This window comes from Schistocerca gregaria, chromosome 7, assembly GCF_023897955.1.
Source record: "Schistocerca gregaria isolate iqSchGreg1 chromosome 7, iqSchGreg1.2, whole genome shotgun sequence".
NCBI lineage: Eukaryota > Metazoa > Arthropoda > Insecta > Orthoptera > Acrididae > Schistocerca > Schistocerca gregaria.
Window position 1 is genome coordinate 198,426,394 of NC_064926.1, and position 26,107 is coordinate 198,452,500.

The 26,107-nt window shown below is 39.8% G+C and overlaps 1 protein-coding gene across 2 annotated transcripts in view; it reads right to left on the reverse strand.

The window, feature by feature from the left end:
• LOC126281716 (2-aminoethylphosphonate--pyruvate transaminase-like) overlaps positions 1-26,107 on the reverse strand; it is a 96,899-nt gene that overhangs the window by 50,141 nt on the left and 20,651 nt on the right. Inside the window, exons 3-4 of one of the 2 annotated variants that reach the window (XM_049980889.1) lie at positions 17,735-17,835; positions 2,845-2,961 (exon numbers count right to left, since the gene is read on the reverse strand). In XM_049980889.1, the coding sequence (XP_049836846.1) occupies positions 2,845-2,961; positions 17,735-17,835 (218 nt within the window). The remainder of the gene's footprint in view (positions 1-2,844; positions 2,962-17,734; positions 17,836-26,107) is intronic. The other variant, XM_049980890.1, reaches the window with a different exon arrangement.

Below are 26,107 nucleotides of genomic sequence, written 5' to 3' on the forward strand. Positions count from 1 at the left end.
GCTCCATTCTATTTTCTAATTTTTTTCAGTAGTTTAATGGACTCAGCTTATGCTCTCCTTACTGTGCTAATGGTATTTTTGTTCCTTAGTCTATTTACTGACTTCACTATCATCTGACTGTTACTTAATTTTCATTTTAGTTATTTTTTGTTATTGTTTTTGTAGGCATTATTAATATTGAACAACATTTTTTTTCTTAAGTGTGCTGCTAGTTCCCTTGTTAGTTTGACTACAAGACCTTTCTCATAACTTCATGATGTGATCTTTATCTAATTATTTAATCACCATATCTAACTTCTCATTTCCTTACTTTAATTTTCCTCACATCTGGTTAAACATAATCCACTGTCTGTCTGTAACTCAAAAAGAGTGAAACCTGTGGTCTTCTTTTCAGAGTGCACTACTCATTGCTTATAGGAACCAAGAAAGTAATTTTAGAATGATTGTTCATCCTCATTCTCTATTATCCTAGAGTTCTTTGTTGTGAGTAAAGAAAAAATGCTAGTACAGTAGAGTCCCGTTAATCCAAACTAATTGGGACCAGTTCTTGTTCAGATTACCGATTTGTTTGGATTAGCCAGAATTACGGTGATGGGTTTCTAGAACGAAGTATACCGAGCAGATAAGTAGGTACACTTGCGTAACAAATGGGAACAAGAGTGAGAACAATGGTTCATTCCCACTCCCTGCCCTTTTTGTTGTGCATTGTTGAGACCTTTGTAGTGTCTGAGGTCAGTGCACTGCCAGTTGGCTTGCAAAGTGCTTGGTTATGCTACTTGTTGATCGCTGGCACGGGTAACAATTGTACTGTATTCGTTCAGGTGTAGTGGTGTACGTATTTTCGTCATGACTAAACAGAAACATACAATGTTAACTCTCAAAGAAAAACTGAATGCTTTGAAGCGGATAGACAATGGTGAGAATGTATCTAAACTGGCAATGGAATGGGTGTTGGTAAAGCAACCATTTGTGATTGGAAGAAGAACCGAGTGAAATTTGAACAGTCCTGTGCAACATCATTAGGAAAGACACTTGATATTCAGCACGCTCTGAAGCAGTTCCAGTACAATAAAGTGGATGAAGCTCTATTCCTTTGGTTTACACAGGAAAGAGAAAGGGGAACTCCTTTGAGTGGAGCACTGGTTCGGGAGACGGCTGTTTATCTGAACACGTTAATGAATGATGATGAGTCTTATAGTGTGAGTACGGGTTGGTTGGACATATTCAAAAAATGCCGTGGAATCCATCAGCTAACAATTACTGGAGAGAAGCTTTCTTCTGACTGTGATGCAGCAAAGGAGTACTTGGGTGATTTTGAAAAAACGATACGAGAGGTAAATTATTCTCCCCAACGAATTTATAACGCTGATGAGACTGGCCTTAATTTTAGGGCATTGCCAACAAAAAGCCTGGCATCAAAAGCAGAAGTCCATGCTTCTTTTTTTAAAATGTGCAAAGATTGTGTGACTTTATTAGCATGCAACAATGCTGCTGGTAGCCAAGAGCTGCCTTTAATGCTGATCAGCATATCTGCTAGGCCCAGTGCTTTTAAAAACTGCAACAGGAAGTCTCTGCCCGTATATTATCACAACCAGAAAAAAAAGCATGAATGGATAGTAAGCTGTTCAAAGAATGGTTTCACGGCCAGTTTGTTCACTCTGTTTAAGGTTTTCTAAGGAAAATCATTTGTCTCCCTGTGAAATCTCACCTCAGCACTGAGGAATTATGTGATGGAGAAACAGTGGCAATATTTTTTGCACCGAATGTTACACCACTTCTACAGCTCATGGACCAAGGTGTACTGCAAACATTAAAACTGCTTTACATAAAACAATTTTTAAGAATGCTGATTCAAGATGATAGCATTCCTTTAGTGGACAAAATAAAAAAAGACCACTGTGAAGAATTTGTTTATTGGGCCACTGAGGCATGGCAGAATATTTTAGAAAATACTCTGAGAAAATTGTGGGGAAAATTGTGGACATCTCTTGAAGTTCAGGACAGCCTGACTAAAAATAAAGAGGAAAATCTACTACAAATGCTACAGACAATCCCTGGATGTAAAGAAGCTAGTGAAGGAGATGTAGATGAGTGGATGGCAGCAGATGTGGCATGTGTGGAGAACCTTACTGACCCTGATTTAGTTGCTGCTGTGTCTCAAGACCAGGAAGAAGTGGACTGCTGTGGCGGAGGTGACAATGAGCCTGAAAGCGACAAAGGAAAGCTGGTGCCACACAGTGATGCAGCAGAAGCCCTCGACCTCGCGCCACGTTATTTGGATCAACAGCCCGCTGCTACACCTGATGAATTGATGTTTATGAGACGATGGCACAACTATGTGTCATGTAACAGACTGTCTTCATTACACCAAAATACAATGACTGAGTTTTTGTCATCTAAAAAGTAGGGATAAAATGTCCACTGTATTTTAGTAAGTTTGTTATGCATTTTTTAAACCTAACATTTTCTTGCCAATTTTTCAAATACATGTTTACTGTATTGTGTAAATTAAAATAGTGTGAATGTACAGCAGCTTACTGCACAGTTTTTCATATTAAGACTAACATTTTTCATGGTTGGATTAACCAAATGTTTGGATTGCCAGGGTTTGGATTAGCGGGACTCTGCTGTAATTGGACTCATAATATTTTGGGCATTATGAGATTTATATTCCTCATTATTCAGTAAACATTCTTCCAAGTCAGTAGCAGAAAGTTACATTTTTCACACTGAATTTTCAGAGTCATATATTTATAAGTTGTGGGAAACTGTTATTATAAATATATTATGAACTTTATGGAGCTGAATTATAATCTCTTATTTTTATATAATCTATGGACTTACCTTCTTTACATCAAAAGCACCATCTTCTGGAAAGTCAAGGAGATCTGCAGGAATCTCTGCAGTATCACAGATAGCTTGCATTCGCTTTCCGTATGCTCCATTTGACACAATTAGTAACTGTAAAACACAAAAAACACACGACTTCTGATAATAACTAAAACTTTTAATAATAATAATAATAATAATAATAATAATAATAATGTTTTTATCCCTAATATCGTTACAGTCTTGGACTAGAGATCAGAAATGGAGTAAGTATGAATCTAACATTGTGACTTGCATACATTAGAAAGCAAAGCACCCCTTCCTTCTTGCTACCTCTCTGTGATTGCAATGAATCTGGGAATGGTGGAGCTGTGGTCACTTCCCACTCATTGATCTGTTCTCTCTCTCTGAAGCATGTGGGAGAGTGTACGGCTAGTTGTGACTTAGTACCAAAGTTGAATGCATGATCTTGCTGTAGTGAAGGACCAATGACAGGGTGAAAATGGCTAAGTGCCTGGATCAGATGGTCTCTAATGAAGCTATGTTTTGTGAGACTGTGGTGGATGTAAGACAAAAATTAAGCAGTGCAGTGTATACAATAGAAAATGTGCTCCATAAGAGGAAGAGTGGTGTCTGGATAAAAAGTTCAATACTGTAGTCCATGCTTCAGAGAAAAACTTAGAAGTTTGTCCAATGTAAACAAAATGACTTTATTCTTGTGAGAAAACATATGTGCTCTGTCAAACAAAAACAGAGTACAGATGAATGTCATTGCTGTGTACCTGTGATCGAAAAGTGCACTATTTGTGTATGTTTTTTTGGGCATGACAAATTGAGAATGTGGGTTCTGATCACTGTAGTGGTTCATAATAATCATCATGTCCAATGGTTGCATACATAGCAGCGGTGCCACGAGTCCTCAGTTTTATTTGTGAAGTCATTTACTCACTTTCCTTTCTACTGTAGTACAGACCACTTTTGCCCTACAACAGATTCAAGTGAAAAGTTTTCAGTTAAATTGGCCGTGTTTGAAGTTTATGTCATACAATCCAGTGGTGAGTTTAAAGTGAGTATACAAAGTGAATTTCTGATTTCTATTTTGGACAGTGTTCATTTCATTTACAACAATGATACCATCCATGCATTGAATGAATATTCAGAAACTAGCACATTAGATACTACTGTATAAACATTTACCACCTTGAATAGATTGCAATATACAGAAACAGTCCTACCAGTAATGAAGTTCCAAATCCTTGAGTAAGTATAAACATCGTGTAATTAACAATCTTTTCAATGTGCCCTTATATATGTTTCCATGCAGTAGTTTTATATTATTTGCCAACCCCTAAGGAACTGCCTTCCATCTGAAAGTGGGCTATGATCTGTAACTCTTTTATTACTCAATATAATAGGATAGATAATTTACTCACCATCTGGCAGCAGGAAAAATACATAAAAGGAAGGGAAACATATGAGGTTTTGGATCCATTGCCTCCTTCTTTTGGCACAAGGGTTGAAGTGAAAGGAAGAGTTATGAAGGAAAGGGACTGAAGAGATTTACAAAATGGGAAAAGTTATGGAAAAATCATCCAGAATACCAAGTCTATCAGCAGTGTCAGTAGGTGGGATGGGGAGGTGAGAGAAAGAAGGAACGAAAAGGAGAGAAGTGGGGAAAGATGGCCAGGTGCATTGGCAGGGGGTGGCAAACACAGAGGGAGGGAGACAAGAATGGGGAAGAGATCATAGGACAAAGGAGCTGGAAACTGTTGGGTAGAGGGTGTGGTGGCTGTGTGTTACAGTAGATTGAGACTGGAATGATTACAGGAGTGGAGAATTTGTTGTAAGGATAACTCACATCTTTGCAATTCAGAAAAATCTGGTGGTTTTCATTAATATCACCCAATTTGTATACCTGCTACCACTCTCTGCATGCAACATCTTTCTTAAGGTTATTATGCTCCAGTTTTCTTTTAAAACTCAGTAAGTCACTTTACAGAACTATTTAGCAGTCTGTATTAATCTCTATGAATGGTGGCTTATAGTCCAAGAGAAACTTTTCAATAGTTCTTACCAGTATCCTTCCCTATTTTAAAATGTAATAATACTGTCAATGCAAGACATTGAGTCAAGTGTTATTTTGGTTAGTAATGTCTCTATGTTGATATGGTTATAGGACCCTAATAGATCAGAATATCTAAGGTAATTTCCATTATAGTTTAGATGTTCATATCTCTTATAATCAAAGTCTTATTTTGTTTGTTGATATCTTATCCAGAAGTTCTTTTAAATCAAAAAAGAAGTCATCTACAACACTATTTCGTGACATCTACAGGCTAACAATCAGTACTGTAACTGGACAGATTTAAAAAAATCTACTCACGAAGTGGGGGTGGGAGAATGCGTACATAAAGAAGGTTTTGCTTTGCAAGCTTTCGGAGTCAGTGTTTCCTTCTTCTGGCAAAAGTGTTGAATGGCAGAGAAAGGGGGGGGGGGGGGTGAAAAAAGGACTGGAGAGCTTCAGGAAAAGAGGTAGAGTTTGGGAAAGTTATCCTGAGCCCGAGGTAAGGAGAGACTTACTGGACAGATTGAGAACGATATCCTAAACCTCTCCAGTCCTTTTCCTTCACCCCTCTTCCTTCTCCTTCCATCCTTCTGCTGGAATAAGAAGCCACTGATCTCAAAACCTTGCAAAGTAAAGCCTTTTGTGTGTGTGTGTGTGTGTGTGTGTGTGTGTGTGTGTGTGTGTGTGTGTGTGTGTGTGTGTGTTCTTCTGCTGCCACTGGGTGAGTAGATTCTTTTTATCTATTCCATTACATTCAATTTTGAAAAATGGATTATTTTTGTTGTCAATTAGCCAATCTAACAATTATTAAGGTATTTTTGCATAGCTTTATTTTTAAGACTGCTGATTCAAAGGCTATCTCCATAGTGACTTCATCAAGCCAATCAAAAACTTTACACTATTCTAACATGAATGCCCGTCCCACATTATTGTGTATCTTTCTACATCATACATTAAAATTTTTTGTAATTATTTATCTAATAATTATGAGTCTCTTGAACTTTGCACTCAAACTCGTTCACAGAATATAAGTGTGCTTTTTTAAATTGGCGATATACTGTACATTCTGAAACATTATTTCACATTATTTGTCTTCATTGGTGCAGTCAGAGGATGTTTTGCCTTCTTATATGAATACTGAAAGAAGTTTTAGACTAAAAAGGAACTTTAGGTTCACTCACAAGAGAACTGTTTTCAGTTTTTAATTTTATTGCAAAGGGAAACTGACATAAACAAGCTATATTCAAACAGGGATGTTTCATAGAAAAAATGACTAACTGTTTATTTCATCACCAAAGTAATAACTCTGCCTTATTTGATTGGTGTGGACTTTTATGATTTATAGTATCTAAACTCATTTGTAATGATGGGATTTATGGTTTCATTGAGGACTGTTAAATTGTTTGTAGCTGCATTTTGGAAGTGTAATTTTTTCTTTGCAGTTGACTGTGCAATATATTTCCATGATTAATGCTTTCACTTAGAACACAATCTGGATCATCTAGAAGATCCTTTGAAAAATGATCTATGCAGTATTCTCCAGCCAGAATTTGACTACTCATGTTATTGTCATTAAACGTATAACTCTAGCAAAGTTTGAAGACATACATGATGCTTTATCATTGCTTCGAGTGATGAAAATATACTACACTGCTGAACAAAACCTACCACTTTGACAGGAGAACACAATAAATACTGTGAGTCCTGTTCTGAAAGACTGTTACTTCCAGAGATGAAATATCAGCATTCTTTCAAATAAGGCAGTATTTACTCATCACCTACTGAAACTAAATGTTTTGTATTTCCACTTTACAAGTACCCTCATTAGTGGTGCCATTATGAATTAATGACTGTCATCTGACATCACAACAAAAAGTTTACTGACAATCTCGAATGAAGGGTCAACAAGTTGTTGTAATACTCAGTTCAATACATAAAATTATTGCTATTTTAATGAGAGCAAATTGCTTTAATTTCGTGTGTGTGAGGTGTGAGTGCGGGGGGGGGGGGGGGGGGGGGGGTTGCAGAATGCACATGCACTGGGCTATTAATTGGGAAATCCTCATGGTAGCAGGGAAGAAGGTGAAAGAAGGAGGTTGGTGTTCAATATCACTTATGGAGAGGGTGGCTATTTGTAGCAGAGAACTACCACAAGGAGACATTACTGTGAATCAACTTTAGTGTTGAAGTAACTGTTTTGCTATCAACTAAAAATGATTTATGGAAACCAAAATCACTTAAATAAAGACTGTTAGATGTTGTCATTGAATTCAGATATAGTGGATTTTTTGTCAGGGAGCGAAAGGCTATTTACAATTTGTACAGAAACCAGATGGCAGTTATTAGAGTCGAGGGGCATGAAAGGGAAGCAGTGGTTGGAAAAGGAGTGAGACAGGGTTGTAGCCTCTCCCTGATGTTATTCAATCTGTATATTGAGCAAGCAGTAAAGGAAACAAAAGAAAAATTTGGAGTAGGTATTAAAATTCATGGAGAAGAAGTAAAAACTTTGAGGTTCGCCGATGACATTGTAATTCTGTCAGAGACGGCAAAGGACTTGGAAGAGCAGTTGAACGGAATGGACAGTGTCTTGAAAGGAGGATATAAGATGAACATCAACAAAAGCAAAACGAGGATAATGGAATGTAGTCAAATTATATCGGGTGATGCTGAGGGAATTAGATTAGGAAATGAGACACTTAAAATAGTAAAGGAGTTTTGCTATTTAGGAAGTAAAATAACTGATGATGGTCGAAGTAGAGAGGATATAAAATGTAGACTGGCAATGGCCAGGAAAGCTTTTCTGAAGAAGATAAATTTCTTAACATCGAGTATAGATTTAAATGTCAGGAAGTCGTTTCTGAAAGTATTTGTTTGGAGAGTAGCCATGTATGGAAGTGAAACATGGACGATAACTAGTTTGGACAAGAAGAGAATAGAAGCTTTTGAAATGTGGTGCTACAGAAGAATGCTGAAGATAAGGTGGATAGATCACGTAACTAATGAGGAGGTATTGAATAGGATTGGGGAGAAGAGAAGTTTGTGGCACAACTTGACTAGAAGAAGGGATCGGTTAGTAGGACATGTTTTGAGGCATCAAGGGATCACAAATTTAGCATTGGAGGGTAGCGTGGAGGGTAAAAATCGTAGAGGGAGACCAAGAGACGAATACACTAAGCAGATTCAGAAGGATGTAGGTTGCAGTAGGTACTGGGATATGAAGAAGCTTGCACAGGATAGAGTAGCATGGAGAGCTGCATCAAACCAGTCTCAGGACTGAAGACAACAACAACAACAACAACAACAACAACAACAATGTCTATAACCCACTTTTCCCTGCCTTCTCCAACTCCTTCCTCTCTCCGTCATTCCTCTTTTATACAACTTTTTTTATTCTGCTGCAAGTTCTCTTGTTGTTAGATGGCAACCTCATTTTTCTCTTTTCTGCCCAATATTAATTGGTTTAACTGTGAAGTATGTCACTATGCTTAATTTGTGTAACAAACAGTAGGAAAAAATTCAGATGACATGTGTATTAAACATGAAAAATATAAAGCTTACTTGCTGTAAGAGCCAACTATAACAAAATCATTTAGCAAGGAAACTTTCCTCAAGCACAATTAGATAATTAGGACAAAAAGAATAATGAGACAGGTTTGTTAGTAAAGTAGATAACAATTTCTTGAACTGACCCCTAAAGAGTGTCCTTGAATTCATACCACAAGTCATTCATATTACACACTTTTGGATGAATTGACCAAAAAATGATCCCATATGACTTTATGGAATTAAAGTAATTGAAGTATACTATGTCACCTATGTCTCACATAATAGACAGAAACAGAAAAAGATTTTTATAGGCGTTTCACCAATTCTCTGGTGTACTATTCCCAACTGCACTTATTATCAAGGTGTAACTCAAAGAATTTAATACTGACAACCTCTTCTATCTCCTCATTATCATATTTTACACATATACTGGAAGGAGCCCCTCACAATTTCTGAACTGCATATAACTTGTCTTTTCAAAGTTTAGAGACAAATAATTGGCTGAAAACCATTTGTTACATTCATGAAAATTTTGTTAACACTAATTCTGGATCTGTTCTTGACACAGAAATTAACATTGTTGCAGAAACACCACGAGTAGGCACTAAAAGCATGCAATAATGTTGCCTGGACTGATGGGCCACCCTTTTCATTCTTACACATCTGTAAGAAGGTATCTTTATGTGGAAAAGCATGTAAGGCAATGCCTTCAGCTTACTAACAGAGTACCATATAGGTGGGTGGCAGAGAGATATTCATGTGGAGAATATTTACAAGGGATTAATATGGAGACCCTGCTACTTCTGCCATCATCTCTCACAGTGAGTGGTGTAAGAAGCTAGTGCCTGATTATGTGCGGTTCTTTTCTTGACCACAGGATCCCACAGCAAAGTTGTACATTTAGCAAGACAATGTGCCACCCTATCCATCCTCAACTGTGCAGAACTGTTTGAAGAATACATGAGGAAGTTGTGCATCTCCTGAAAAGTAGCTGCCCTCAATCCTATTGAGTGCATCTGAGCCAGCATTTAGCAAAATATGTATGCCTTGGATGCATCTCTGATCAATTTCCAGGAGTTATAGGTGGTAGTTGAGTTTTCACATTTGAGGAAGGCTCCCCAATGGCTTTTCGTACCTTTTGGAGTCCATGTCATGATACACTATTGCCAGCATCAGAATGTGCTATATGCTTCTAGGCAGACTTCTCTGTTCCAGTTTCTCATGAGTGTACAGTGGAACAGATAAAGTACATGTACAGAATGTGTTAGGTTGACCATTGGCGCAAATTAGCTCCCTGTAATAACTTAGAGCAAACTCAGGCAGAATGGTTGTAATAAATATCATTGTTTGACTGTTGCAAAGATTCCCATTTGGAGGATGTAGAATAGGCATTCCTGGTACTGAGACACAACCTCAAAGAATCCCAGTGTTCATTTTTACAGAGAACACTCTTTGGCCTTGGCCCCTTACTTAGCTTGCTATTGTCAAGAATCTCTCACCCTGCAGAAAGCCTAAAGTGATTGAAAAAAAGTATAGGAGATTCCTAGAAATAAGAAGGACAAAAAAATTACAGATGACTATCCCTAATATCGATTTGTTGCAGAATTCTTGAGCATATTCTATGAGAGCATGCTGAAAATCAGTGCCTCTAATTTCTTATATTCTGTTCTCAATATTGGTTGTGGTATTACATGTCATGTACATTACTTGGTCAACTTTCTCACTTCGCTGACCTTAGTATTTATTTATTTATTTTATTTATCCATCCGTTGACAATAAATATTGTATGGATGTTGTCAAGGGTACATGTAAGCCATTTCAAAGGAATGGGACACAAACAATATATATGTAAAAAAGTACAAAACAAAATAATACAATGAAATTAATAATAATACAATGAAATTAATATAGCCTATATACATCCCTGCTTGTTATTTTAAATTCATAGTCTGTTTTTCATAAGGCTTTAGTTTTGTCCTCCCTAAACGGCAAGTCCTTATATACACAACACTGCTTAAGTATATATTTACATTACACAACAGCTGTCTTTTAAGTATGTAAATGTATTGAATGATTAGGTAATGAATGATTAGGTAAAGATAGAGTATTTTCCATTTTGTCTTTATAAATATCATTAGAAAAAATTTATTGACGTACATAGTCATTCACAGAATAAAAACATTGTTCTACTAGAAATCTTTTAAGTTCTGTTTTAAATTTGTCATCATCTTCTAACTGCCTGATGTTGACTGGCAGTGCGTTGTTTAGTTTTGCACCGATATGGCTCACATGCCTTTGTGTATTCGTTCTTTTTGTTCGCTGAGTATGGAGTGCTATGCTATTACAGGTATTGTAGTTATGAAAATCGGCATTTGTCTGAAAATCTGCAATGTGGGTCCTGACATACAGTACACATTTGTATATGTATAATGATGGTATAGTAAGTACTCTAAGCTTTTTGAATATGGGTTTGCAGTGTGTCTGTGGATGACTGTTAGTTATTATTAGTTGCACCCTTCTGTTGCTACAAAATTATGGTGTATTACATGGTGGTCAGTAACATAATTATATTGTTGCATGAGAAACCTTCAGAAAACTGAAAGCATGAATTCAGAGAGTTTGTCCACGCATGGAGCACACACACATGGAGCACCCTCTACTTCAACATGGCAGTGTCAGGCCACTATGAATGCTGTAACATCTTCAACAATTTGATACCTTCATCTCATTGTAATCAATCGTCTTTCACACAGTTTTGACTTGGCCTTATTAGATTTTCATCTGTTTCCAAAACTTAAAGAAAACCTTCAATGACTGTACTTTGATAGTGGTAAAGCCTTATAAGCTAAATTGAGGAGAATCTAGGAATTATTAATGCTACCCAATACGGGTTTAGGAAGAATCTGACGACCATTGATGCAGTCAACACGGTAGTCAGTTACATCCTCAAAGTTTTTGAGAACAAAGGCTTTGCTCAGGTCTCATTCTGTGACCTAAGCAAGGCCTTCGACTGTGTTGAGCACATGCCACTACTAGAAAAACTAGAATTCTACGGCATCAAAGGAAACAGTCTCAGACTGTTAAAAGCTTATCGCAACAACCGTAAACAGATAGTTTGTGTTGGTAAGGAATGTCAAACATAGAAAATGTTAAAGTAGGTGTGCCTCAGGGATCTGTATTGGGGCCCTTCCTGTTTCTGATAATGATCAATGACCTCCCCTCGTTTATTAGATCCACCACTGTATTGTATGCAGATGATACGACTTTTCTTCATAGCAGTAACAGTCTTAATGATCTTAAAACTTGTGCTGAAAATACACTCACTTATGCAGCATATTGGTTCAGAGCAAATGGTTTCCTCCTAAATAAAAATAAAACTCAGCAGATAATCTTCACTCTAAGGGACAAGCCACTATATGATGACCCTAGTTCTGTTAAATTCCTAGGAGTTTATTTCGACAAAAAGTTATCCTGGGGCCAATATGTAAACTATATTAGTAGTAAGGTATCTGTAGCTGTTTGTTGGTGATGGTATGGTGTAGAAGAAGGGGTCACTGTTGAGTGACTGTAGGAGGATAAAAGATGACTAGGACAGAATTTATATTTGGTTTGATGAATGGTAGCCTGTTCTAAATGTAGGAAACTGTTACTTAATGCAGATACCAGGAAAAACAATCCTACAATGTTCAAAAACATGTGTGGTGTGCCGGTTGACACAGTTGTGTCCATTATATACCTTGGTGTAACATTGGAAAGTGATATGATGAGTGAAATGAACGGAAAATTTTAGGAAAGTGTAGCTCATCTATAAGTGAGACAATATATAGAATGCTAGTATGACCCATACTAGAGTATTGTTCAAATTTCTGGGTTTCCCACAAAGTCAGATTAAAGGAGAAAAAAATAGTTCAGATATGTACTGCTAGATTTGTTACTGTTGGGTTTGATCAACACACAAATATTCCAGTTATGCTTTGGAGGACATCTTCCCTCTATTCTTTTTATGAAACACTGTTGAGAAAATTTGGAGAATGTGCATTTGTGGCTGACTGCAGAATGATCTGCTGCCACCAATGTACATTTTGCATAATGCCCACAGATACAAAATAAGAGAAATTAGGGCTCATATGGGGGCATACCAAATGTTGTTTTTCCCTTACTCCATTTGTGAGCAAAACAGGAAACAGAATAACTAGTAGTGGTATAAATTACACTCCATGACACGGTGCATAATGGCTTGCAGATTATTTATGTAGATATACATTATACATGTATATTTTGCAACTAGATGATGTAGGACAAAACATAATCCTATATGACACTGTGGAATCAAAGTAAGCACAGTGTGCTAGGATTTTTTTTTTATATTGTCAATGTCTAACAACATTCACATTGGAACTTGTTATCATGCTGTAACCCCAAGAATTTAACACTGTGAGCTGCTTCTGTCTGTTTGTCATTTATAGTAAGCATATATTTGCAGAAAGCTCTTACAAGTTCTGACCTGTGTGTGGTGTGTATTTTTAAATTTTAGTGACAAAGGAATGGGTAGGAATCATTTATTAATGTCTTTGAAAATTCAGTTAACTATTCTTTGTAAGATGAGACCTGTTTTGTTATTTATTGCAATGTTTGTATCATCTGTAACACAAAACAAACCTGGCATCTAGTAATGTTACAGATGAAAGGTCATTAATATACACAAGAAAAAGTAAGGGCCCTAAGGTGGTATCTTGTGGGGCAGCTGATGATGCCTAATAACTTAATATGCCTCTTTCTTAATGACAATCTTTGTTTCCTGCCAGAGATGTACGATTTGAACCATTTTGCAACATTTCCTGTCATACTAATTTATTTAAAAAGATATTGTTATTCACACAGCCAAATGCCTTTCACAGATTTCAGAGAATACCAGTAGCCCATCATTTATTGTATAGTGAATTAAGTACATTCTTACTGTATGTGTGGATAGCCTTCTCAATATAAGAACCATTTAAAAATGTAAACTGTGACTTTGACAATGTACAGAGTGGACCAAAGTCACTACCCATCATAACCTAACTGAATCCAAAACAAAAAATAAGAATTCTGAACACTTTACTAAAGCTAGAAGATTATTTATAACGTTCTTTCTCAAATTGTTCTCCATGTTTGTTGACACATTTCATCAGATGACCTGGGACACTCAAGCATACTTTTTATACAGTCTTTTATTGGAATCAGTCTTCAAAATCATAGTAAATAACATCTTTAAAGTCCTCAGTTGCTTGAAATTTTGTAGTACACACTTTGTCTTTAATGTAACCACAAAAAGAAGGAAAAAATCTGTTGGTGTTAGGTCAGGTGATCTGGATGGCATTTCTGTCATCCCTCACCATTCAGTAACTTTACCACCACATACCTCATCAACATAGTTTCACACACAGCTGTTGTGTAATGTAATAGAGCTACATTATGTTGAAAGTAAAGTGAACTGAAGTTGTTATAGGTTATTTTTAATCCCAGAATGGGGTAGGTTGTCAACATTTCATAGTAGTTCTCTCTATTTATAGTTCCATCAAACAATCAAGGCCCAATTACTCCAAGACATTAGATACTACCCCAATTGGTAACTCCAGGTTAATTTGAAATGCCTCTCAAAACAATATTATTGTTCTCCGTATACCAACAGGTATAGTTGTATCTGTGGACATGGCCTGATAATTTCAAAGTTGCCTCATCACTGCAAATTATCTTAAAAAAGAGCTCATTATCATCTTCTACAAGCAGACTTTTTAGTGCTGCTGCATGCAAGCCTTGTATATGACAGTAAAATGGGTAAAAATTTCAAAGTCCTAGACTGAAGCTATCTCACTACATTATGGCAATGTCGCAATAAAAACATTTTGCCCCTGAGACTGGGTCAGTGAAAAACACAACATCAGAATTTCTGGTGAGCCAAGGAGCAGATTTCAGCAGAATGTTGTGGGTCAGAATGGCCAAACAGGTTTATGTCACCATCATCATGTGACAGAAGAGAGGCTAAGGCAAACACAACAAATGGTACCTAGAGCTCTTACAAGCCAGTTCTATGTTATAACAAACATGTTGAACAACCACAGCCTAGGGGAAATCGCTGACATCTTTGTAATAGCAAGCTCTATGTGGTCATGATGAATGACATAAGGTAAACATTAGCCACCACTTTGCTCCATAAATACCCCAGCAGTTTAGCTAACAAGGCAGGTGGTCGGACAGATCGATGGCATGCAAGATGTTCACACTTAATTCCCTGATTGCAGCAGAGTCATATCTGGCACAAGTCTTTTGTAGATATCCTGCATGCTATGGACAACAAGAGCCACTACTGGAGTAAATGGCTAGTTCACCATAATCACTAGTTACAGAGTTCAAAGCCACAGTCTGCTTCTGGTGCAGATGGGAGGACCTTGAGGTCTTTCTGTCTTACCAGGATGAGGACACCACAGTTCCTGATGTTCTGGCAGGCTGAAAAGGGTGTACCAGGATGGCAGGTCAATATCATCAATCTTCATGGCTGTACGGCAATTGTCAGCATAGTATGACAGATGATGTAGCAGGGTGGTAAGCGAGAGGGGACAGAACACCTCCCAAGTAAGTGTGTGTAAGTTCAATACATGCACTGTCACCACTCACTGCCATAGCATCGCAGTACAGCCAGAGCCGTGGCCACTGCAAGCAGTGAACCTTCAGTGCAGCAGCCAGCTGTAATGAGGGGTGCCGTGTCAGGTGCCATGAGAGAGCTGAAGGCCGCTTAAGACGCGATTCCTCAGTGAGCATCGACAGACGATACCAACCATGAGTCAAGACGCTAACTGTGTTTTTATGGATATAAATTGCTAATTCTGAAACTTCTTTCACTGTGCCTACCAGCAATTACAAGTCACTGTCGTCTTTCGAGGAAAACTGGTACGGAATGAACTAAGAGCGTAGCTCCTGACACAGAACTAACTCTGCTCACACCTTCCCAATAGTTGCCTCTTGCAAAATTGGTATCAGAAAGTGGTCACACTTCTGGTGCTTGCAGCATGTGCATCAGACTGTAAGGAGTGTTTTGTACAGTGCCACACTAACAGTTACAGCAATTGTGGGGTGAGTCACTGAAAAGTTTTGTTTCTCACACAAGTATGTTTTGATGGTGATCATATTCAAGTAAGCCACAATGGGTTCAGAGTTATTTTTTGCAAAGCCTGTTATCTGAATTTAAAGGGAATTTTAGTAAAGTGTATTTTGTACCATGAGTGGGCGAAGGCCACTCATATTACGTGATTCATCAGTGGGCATTGACAGATGATGCCAACAATGAGTCAAGACACTACCTGTAATTTTATGGAAATAAATATCTAATTCTGAATCTTTTTTACTGTGCCTACCAGTGACTACAGATCACTACTATCCTTCTGAAGAAAACTGGCAAGGAGCAAACTGGGAGAGTGCCTCCTGACGCAGAAACAACTCTAATCACACCATCACAATAGTTGCCTCTTTCAGTACTCTGGATAACAGCTTGTAAATCTTGAAGCTTAGTTTCATTACTTATTGCTGGCCTACCTGACCTGTGGCAATCTGCCACAGATCCACTTTTCTCCAAATGTTTCCATAAATTGTAGACAGCCTTCATTTTAGATGGATCAGTGTTTAAATAATTATTCCCTCCATTTATTATTAAATTATAGCCACCTTTGTACAATGTATTTTTAAGCAATTTTTTCCTTCATTAGAAAACATCTTCACAAAAGGTTAGAATTAACAGTGAACACTGTCAAGATGTCTTATTTAATAGTTGTGGTGTTTGTATCTATAATTACCACAAGAAATGAGATTGCCTTAATGTTTTCAATGGGTTACCCTGGGTAGTGACTTTTGGCCCACCCCATACTATTTTTGTCAGATGGTTAAGAAACCAATTGTATGTTGCCTTTTCTAAAACTTTCAAGAATGCTAGAAAAAGTGAATTTGGAAGGAAAACTGATTGTATTTCTTTACCTTCTTTCTTAAACAAAGGATTAATTTCAGGATATTTCAGCTATTCAGAAAATGTTCCACTGATAACGCAATATGTTATTTACCTCAAAAGCACTTCTTTAACTTTGTTGAAATTTTATCAAAACCAGTTTTTAATGATTTTATAATTGTCATTACTCCTATGGGTGCCTCAGAAGAATAGTGAAGATTATATGGGTAGATCTGATAACCAATGAAGCAGCACTGATTTGAATTCAGGAGAAAAGAAATTTATGGCAAAACTTGACTAACAGAGGAAATGGTTGATAGAAGACATTCTTCACAATGAGTTGATAGTAAATTTAGTAACTAAGGCAAGTCTGAGTGATAAAAATTGTAGTAAGCAGTTTCAAGTGGATGCTGAGATTAGTTATGTAGAAATGAAGGGACTTGCATAGTGTAGACTAGCATAGAGAGCTGCATCAAACGTAGCATCAGACTGTAAGTGACAACAGCAGCAGCAGCAGCACCAGTTGCAACAACAATGACAACAACTGGGTGCGCCGATACATCACTTATCATTCATTTGCAAATCAGTGTTTGTCTGCTCTCATTTAATTTATTGTAGTATAGACAGAACATTTGTTTACTAGTGAAGCGCTATATGTAGCTGCTTCTGTATGCTGAATTATTCTTTGACTTTTTGTATCCTTAAGATTCTTTTGATTCTTACTTTTGTGAGTCAGATAATTCAAGGATGTGATTGTGCAGAGGTTCTCAAGGTCATAAATTATTTTAACCAGTTTAAAGTGAAATACTAGATTTATCACAATTTTCGTTTTACACTTAAGTGCTCAAAGAAATTTCTAATGTTATGGTATTAGACTTGCTTGGAACATTAGAATCTAATTTGTAAATATACTTAAGGTTTAGAGCTATCTTATCATGTTCCACCCATATGATTATAATGACATTTTGTGCTTCATAAAATTATCAAAAATTATACAGTTACAAGCAACTAGTATATTGCATGTATACTATATAACATGATGTATAATTGGATGAATCAATTAATTATTTTTTTCTAATTTTATGTGCCTCTGTCTATCAGTAGTTCCTAGAATTTTGCCTACTCAAGAAAAGTATTGGCCAGCCATTCTGACTCATTGGAATTTTATAACTAACTTGTCTGTTTTTCTGAAAACTTCATATTCACCATTCACTGTTTTGCACTTCACTGCTCTTGCTGAAGTTGCTCAAATTTCTATAGTCAATAATCTGAGGTTTTTGATAGGCAAAAGTGTAATTAGCACAAAAGTTGACTATGCTCACCCTTCCTCCCGGTCTCGGAACACACATCTGCAGTGCTGCCTCCACACTGTATGTTCCACTCCCCTGCAGGAGAATGGCTGTGTACTCATCTGGTGATGCTCCTTTTGAAAGCAAGGATTTCATAAGAATGTATGTTTCATTACTGCAAATGTACATAATGACTGAATATCTGAAACTGATGAAGGAATGTGGTGCTAAAGAAGTTATCTCGTCGTTAAAGTGTCCCTTAAACAAATTCCTTTAATTTTATGATGTTATTGTCTACAAATGGATTGTTCTAGATGACTAATTTTGCTGTTTTTATAGTTATAGTGGTTCTAGCCTATTTCAGAGCAAAAATAATCTCAGTTGTGAAAACATGACTTTGTAATGTTTGTGTGTGCACCAATACAGACATTGTGCCATGTGTAACTTGTACCATGCTTCTGCAAGCTCAGCCCTATCTTGTACAGTCATGGTAAAGGTGGCTAGTGTACTCAAGGTCCACTTCATTGTTTCCAGAAGGCTTTTGACACTGTAACACACAATCAGCTTGTAGTGAAATTGCATGCTTATAGAATATCATCTCAGTTATGTGACTGGATTCATAATTTCCTGTCAGAGAGGTCACAGTTCATAGTAATTGATGGAAAGACATCCAGTAAAACAGAAGTGATTTCTAGCATTCTACGAGGTATTTTTATAAGCCCTTTGCTGTTCCTTATCTATATAAACAATTGGGTGACAATTTGAGCAGCCATCTTAGGTTGTTTGCAGATGGTGCTGTTGTTTTTTGACTAGTAAAGTCATCAGTTACTTTTATACAATCTGATGATGCCCCAAAAGGGTGAAACACATGACTGAAATTAAATATTTTCTCAACTGAGACTGTTTTTGTTCTGAAATGATTTTAAACTGGTTGCTGTAACAGCCTGCCATGATGGAATGGGAAAATAATTCTAGCCTATTTATATCTAAGAAATTCTACCTCCATCTCTGGAGATCTTTATCTAGTCAATGGCAGGTTGCAACTGCTTTGGTTATTCTCATAATTCATGGAGAACCAAGCATACCAATACAAAGGCTATTATTGCAATGGGGTTGCCACTCCTAAAGGTATTGTAAAACTACTTAGAGCTTCCTCTGGAGAGGAATCCGTGTACCCCTTCTGTCTGCATTCAGTGTATCACACGGTCAAATGTGACATCATGCTACAAGGAGTTTCTTCACTGTATATCTGATGGAGAACATGAGAACCATCCCAGTATTTACCTAGGTGGATGTAGAAAATTGCCTAGAAACCACATGCACCTCCCTGCCAACTGGCCTCCATCATTAATCCATGAGGCAGATTTTATCTGAGCCCTGTATCCCTCCAAATGGTTCCAGAAAGTGGTCATTTTATTGCACTTGGCTATCAAGGCAGGTTGCGTATCTAAGAAGTATGGTTTTAAATAGTGAGAAACGTCCCAACAGTGGGCCTGACAAAAAGTGTTTCAGTTTGAACATTACTAAATTTTTGTTGCAATAACAGGAATTCAGGGATGGAAACAATAAACAAAAATGAGGAAAGGCAACCACTTATCTGTAGGAAATTGATACATGATGCATAAACATACACTAATGCGAAAAAAATCTCAACACCAAGGAGGATTGTGTGAGATAAAGAAAAGTGTTAGGTATGTTTCTGCATCTGAAACAAGATGTCTGTTCAAATTTTATGCCACCCACATAAGAGTGGAGCTAGTAGTGCCACTATGGAGACACAAATTAGGTTTGCTTTAAATACACACTGTAACAGTCATGGGCATTAGTTACCACTGAAATTTTATGTAGTGAATTCATGATAGTCAAGAATGCCTTTAAGATGTTGAAGATGCCATTATCAGCATCTCACTGAGGGCCACAAACACTTAAATGCAAAAAAGGGGAGAAGAAAACCACAGAAATGCAAGAAATGGGTAGAAGAGATTAAAATGAGAAAACAGATTACCATGGCTGGCTGACCATGAGAATAAAAAGGGAGAAGCCAATCACTCTGCAACACATTAAAACCTCCACCCTAAAATCACTAGGGTGGAGGACACAGAGGGACAAAGGACATGTGCTAAAATTTAGATCAAATGATAAAACTCATGCTCATGAATAAAACATAAAACTAAATCAGCCGATGAGGCATTGTCAGATAAAATTAGTGGCAACGAGTCCGGTAACTGAAGATTTCATTGCAGGGCCATCAGAGTGGGACAGTGCACCAAAATATGGGCCACTGTCATCGACATTGACACTGAGGCTGCTCTTCACAGTGCAGAAGGTATCCAAGGGGTGCCCAAGCATGGACAATGCCGAGTCGGCACAGAACCACAGAGTCCCTGCGATAGGCCTGCATGGAGAACTGCCACACATTCATAGTCTCCTTAATGGCGTGCAGTTTGTTGGTCATTCTGAGACTATGCCATTCTGTTTCCCAAGCCCAAAAAACCTGGTGACGTAAAATCAAACACACGTCAGTTATTGGAATGCCAATCTTCATAAGTGATTTCTGTGTAGCCTGTTTGGCCATTCTGTGAGCAAGTTCATTGCCTGGGACTCCAACATGTCATGGGGGCCGCAAAAACACCACTGAATGACAGGACCTTTCCAGGGCATAGATGGACTCCTGGATGGTCACTATCAAAGGATTACAAGGGTAGCACTGGTTAATAGCTTGTAGGCTGCTCATATAGTCAGTACACAGAAGAAATGACTCCCCAGGGCATGAACAGATGGGCTCAAGAGCATGAGTTATAGACACCAGCTCTACAGTGAAAACACTGCTGCCCTCGGGCAAGGAATGCTGTTCAATATGTCCTCTATGGACAAATGCACAGCTGATGTGACCATCAGCCATTGAGCCATCAGTGTAAATCACTTCATGGCCTCGGTACATGTCAAGAATCAAGATGGAGTGACAACGGAGAGCTGTAGGGTGAGCTGAGTCCTTTGGGACATGTGGAAGGTCCAGATGAAGCCGTGGCCTAGGTATACCCCATGATTGGACCTCAAGTATAGGTGGCAAGGAAAGGACTCCAGTTCAGATATAAGGGATCAGACCAGTTGTGCACGCCTGACCTGCAATGGAGGAACTCCAACCTCCGCAAGGACGCTGGTCACTGGACTCGTCCTAAAAGCTCCCATAGCTAATCGAACACCACAGTGGTGCACCAGATTGAGTAAATGCAATGCCGAGGGCGCTGCTGAAATATAAACCGGACTCCCTTGGTAAAAGCGGGATTGAACAAGGGCTCTGTATAGCTGCACCAGTGTAGAGTGACCTGCATCCCATTTGATGTTGCTCAGGCAGCGGAGAGCATTGAGGTGCTCCCAGCACTTCTGATTAAGCTGATGAAGGTGAGGAAGCCAAGTCAATCGGGTGTTGAAAACCAGTCCTAAAATCGATATATCTCCACTACAGTGAGTGGATTCTCAGTAAGGTAAAGTTCTGGTTCCAGATGAATGGTACAACACCGACAGAAGTGCATGACACACGACATTGCGGCTGAAAACTGAAAGCCATGTGCTAGAGCCCATAACTGTGCCTTGTGGATGGCTTCCTGTAAGTGCCACTCAGCAACACCAATACTGGTGAAGCAGTACAAAATGCAGAAGTCGACTGCATACAGAGAGGATTAGACAGATGGCCCTACAGCTGCTGCTAGAATGACAATACAGAGCCCTGTGGGACCCCATTCTCCTGGATATGGGGGGAACTATGGGAGGCACAAACTTGGACACAGAAAGTATGAAGTGACAGAAAATTCTGGATAAAACTTGGGAGCGGGCCTAGGATACCCCACACATGTAATGTGCCAAGGATATGATGTCACCAGGCATATGCTTTTTGTAAATCAAAAAAGATGGCAACAAGGTGTTGGCATCTGGAAAAAGGCTGTTCAGGTGGCAGACTTGAGGGACACAAGATTATCAGTGGTAGAGCAACGCAGGCAGAAGCCACCCTGGCACGGAGCCAGTAGGCCACGTGACTCCAGGACCCAACCCAACTGCTGTCACACCATATGTTCCAGCAGCTTACAAAGAACGTTGGTGAGGCTGATGGGCTGATAGCTACCCACATCAAGCAGGTTTTTGCTGGGTTTGAGCACTGATATGATGTTGCTCTCCTGCCAGTGCGATGGAAAGACACCATCGCACCAAATCTGGTAGAAGATCACGAGGAGATGTCACTTGTAGTCAGACAAGAGATGTTTAATCATCTGACTGTGGATCTGATCAGGCCCAGGAGCTGTTTCAGGGAAATGTGCAAGGGCACTGAGGAGCTCCCACTCTGTAAGTGGGGTATTATCGGGTTCACTGTGGTGTGTAGTGAAGACTTTCTCCTCCATCCGCCATTTGAGAGTGTGAAAGACTGTGGGGTAATTCTCTGACACAGAGGCACGAGCATAGTGCTTAGCAAAATGCTCAGCAATTGCGTTTGTGTTGGTAGTTAACATGCCATTTATGTTAACACTAGGAACACCTGTTAGGATCTGGTACCTAAAAACTCGTTTGATCGTTGCCCAGACTTGGGAAGGTGACGTATGGCACCCAATGGTCGACACGTACCTCTCACAACACTCTTGTTCTGCCTTTTTAAAACCTGCAGAATGCGGGAATGGAGCTATTTAAAAGCTATGAGGTGTTCCAGGGAAGGGCACACTCCTTAATTGCCTCAGTGGCTTCTGGCGACCACCAAGGGACTGTCTTTCACTGGGGGCAACCTAAAGAACGAGGGATCATGTTTTATGCCACAGAAATGATCGTTATAGTTAACAGCTCAATCACCACATCAACGTTAGCATGTTGGGGAGAGTCAATGGTGACTGCAGAGGTGAAAGTTTCCCAGTCCAACTTGTTTAAGGCCCATCTGGGCAGGCATCTGTAGGCCTCACTCTGAGGCCTTGACAGGAAGATTGGGAAGTGGTCACTACCACACAGGTCGTCATGTGATCTCCAGTGAATGGATGGGATAAGGCCAGGACTGCAAACCGGGAGATCAATGGCTGAATATGTGCCCTGTGCCACACTGAAATGTATGGTGGCCCCAGTATTTAAAAGGTCGAGTTGTGAGGAGTAAATTTTGACATCTCTGCCTCAGCCAGTAAGAACTGTGCCACCTCACAAGGGATTATGAGCGTTAAAATTTTCAAAAGTAGGAAAGGTTTAGTGAGTTGATCAATCAGTGCAGCCAATGCGTTCAGGTGTACTTCACCATCTGGAGGAAGATATATATTGCAGACAGTTATTTCCTGTGTCATCCTTATCCTGACAGCCACAGCTTCAAGAGGGGTTTGAAGGGGCACAAGTTCAGTTCATACTGTGTTCAGGACATAGACGCAAACTCCACTTGACACTATTATAGTTGCTACGGTTCCTGTAATATCCGTTATAGCCATGGAGGTCAGGGGTCCGCATTGCTGGGGACCAGGTTTCCTGGAGGGCAATTCAGAGAGCAGGTGTAAAACTTAACAGTTGCCGTAGCTCAGCCAGGTGATGGAAAAAGCTGCCACAGTGCCGCTAAAGGATGATGTTATCGTGAGGCTGGGAAGGCATAAAGTGCACAAGGAAGCAAGTTATGCCTCAGGGTCACTGCTGCCTCTGACTGAGTATTTGTAGCCATTTCTATGGTGGATGAGGCATCAGTAAGATCCAGGCCCGCAGGGGGCGCTAAGATCTCCACTGCATCCTCAAATGCAGAATTGACAGGGAGTGGTGGCGTTGGAGCCATCAGAGGGGCCTGTTTCTAAGCAGACTTCTTCTTAGTTTGCTTGCTCTCTCACTTCTCTTTAGGGGCTTGCTGGGAAGCAGCTTTAGACATGGAGGAAGACCGTGATGCTCTTTGTCCAGAAGGTTTTGGCTCCTTGAGCTACTAGCGAGTGTCCACCATGGCATTAGTGGAGACCTTTGAAGAGAGGGCCCCAAGGGACACCTTCTGCATGAGGGGAGCTGGAGGAGGCTGTAGCTTACTCTCAAGGGGAGAGGGGGGAGGGAACCTATAACCCCTGCATTTGGGGGGGGGGGGGGGGCTAGTTCCCAGAGTAGGTGCTTTGGGAGCAACGGAGTAAGATTTGCCCCTACCACCAAGGGGGTAGATGTATTCTGGTAACCTGGAGGGCACACTGATTGTGGCTCAGAGTAGGGAACCACTGACACTTGGGACTGCAATGGTGATGTAGCTGCAGCATATGTTGACATCAACCAAATGGGGTGTAATCTTTCACATTTACGTTTAGCCTCTGTGTAATTCAACCAGTCCACGGTCTTTTACTCCATAATTTTCTGCTCCTTTTGGAGTACAGGGCAGTCTGGTGAGTAGGGCGAGTAGTGCTCTCCACAGTTAATGCAAGTACGAGGTGGTGCACATGGAGTATGTGGGTGCTGCGGGTGTCCACAGTCTCGACATGTGGAGCAGAAAGTGCAGCGGGAAGATATGTGCCTGAACTTCCAGCACTTAAAGCACCGCATAGGGGGAGGGATATATGATTTAACATCACAGCAGTAAACCATCACCTTGACCTTTTCAGGCCATGAATCACCCTCAAAGATCAAGATGAAGGCACCAGTAGCAACCCTGTTGTCTTTGGGTCCCCTTTAAACATGTCGGATGAAATTAACACCCTGCCATTCTAAATTGGTGTGGCACTTGTCGTCAGACCGCAAGAGGACGTCATGATGGAAAATAATCCCCTGGACCATGTTGAGGCTTTTATGGGGAGTGACGGAAACAGGAATATCATTCAGTTTGCCACAGGTGAGTAGCGCTTGGGATTGTGCTGGTGATACTGTCTGAATCAAGACTGTGCTGTTTCGCATCTTGGACAGTGCTGTCACTTCTCCAAACGTATCCTCAAGGTGTTCAATGAAACACTGAGACTTTGTTTGTAGGAAAGAGTCGCCATTGGTTCTTCTTCAGACTAAATACTGAGGGAAATATGGCTTTCTCTGTTCTGCAGCTCTACATTCCTCCCATGGTGTAGGGAGGGAGGGAAAAGATTTAGGGTCCTACCTGTTGGCATTTTATTCTATCTTGCCATTCTTAGAGACTGCTGGTGCTGTACACTCACCAGCAAGAGATGGCTTAGTCCTCTTCATTGTGAGTCATCCACCCTGATGCCACCCACTCAGATCAGGGGCTCTTCCAATAGGTGCCACCCAGCCACAGCAAAGGCCATCTGGCATGATGGCTGTTTCCAGGAGTCCTTAAGCCCCAGGAAGACAGCATCTACTCCTTGGCACGGAGACAGGAGGCCCTTGCAGTTCCTGCCCCATCTCCAGGGCCTGACGCAGCCCGATATGGTCCCGGATTTGCTATCTACATCTACATCCATACTCCGCAAGCCACCTGACGGTGTGTGGTGGAGGGTACCCTGAGTACCTCTATCGGTTCTCCCTTCTATTCCAGTCTCGTATTGTACGTGGAAAGAAGGATTGTCAGTATGCTTCTGTGTGGGCTCCAATCTCTCTGACTTTATCCTCACGGTCTCTCCGCGAGATATACGTAGGAGGGAGCAATATACTGCTTGACTCTTCGGTGAAGGTATGTTCTCGGAACTTTAACAAAAGCATGTACCGAGCTACTGAGCGTCTCTCCTGCAGAGTCTTCCACTGGAGTTTATCTATCATCTCCGTAACACTTTTGTGATTACTAAATGATACTGTAACGAAGCGCGCTGCTCTCCGTTGGGTCTTCTCTATCTCTTCTATCAACACTATCTGGTACAGATCCCACACTGCTGAGCAGTATTCAAGCAGTGGGCGAACAAGCATACTGTAACCTACTTCCTTTGTTGTCGGATTGCATTTCCTTAGGATTCTTCCAATGAATCTCAGTCTGGCATCTGCTTTACCGATGATCAACTTTATATGATCATTCCATTTTAAATCACTCCTAATGTGTACTCCCAGATAATTTATGGAATTAACTGCTTCCAGTTGCTGACCTGCTATTTTGTAGCTAAATGATAAGGGACCTATCTTTCTATGTATTCGCATCACATTACACTTGTCTACATTGAGATTCAATTGCCATTCCGTGCACCATGCGTCAATTCGCTGCAGATCCTTCTGCATTTCAGTACAATTTTCCATTGTTGCAACCTCTCGATACACCACAGCATCATCTGCAAAAAGCCTCAGTGAACTTCCGATGTCATCCACCAGGTCATTTATGTATATTGTGAATAGCAACAGTCCTATGACACTCCCCTGCGACACACCATTTGGGTGCGCAGCCTGCCAAAGCAAGTACAAGCAGTGATTGCGGCCCAGCCCTACATGGAGTTGACCTGGCTGAGTCCTCGATGTACTCACAACTGCGCCAAATATTGTTGCCTCTGCAGCCTGTGCCGCCGTAAAACC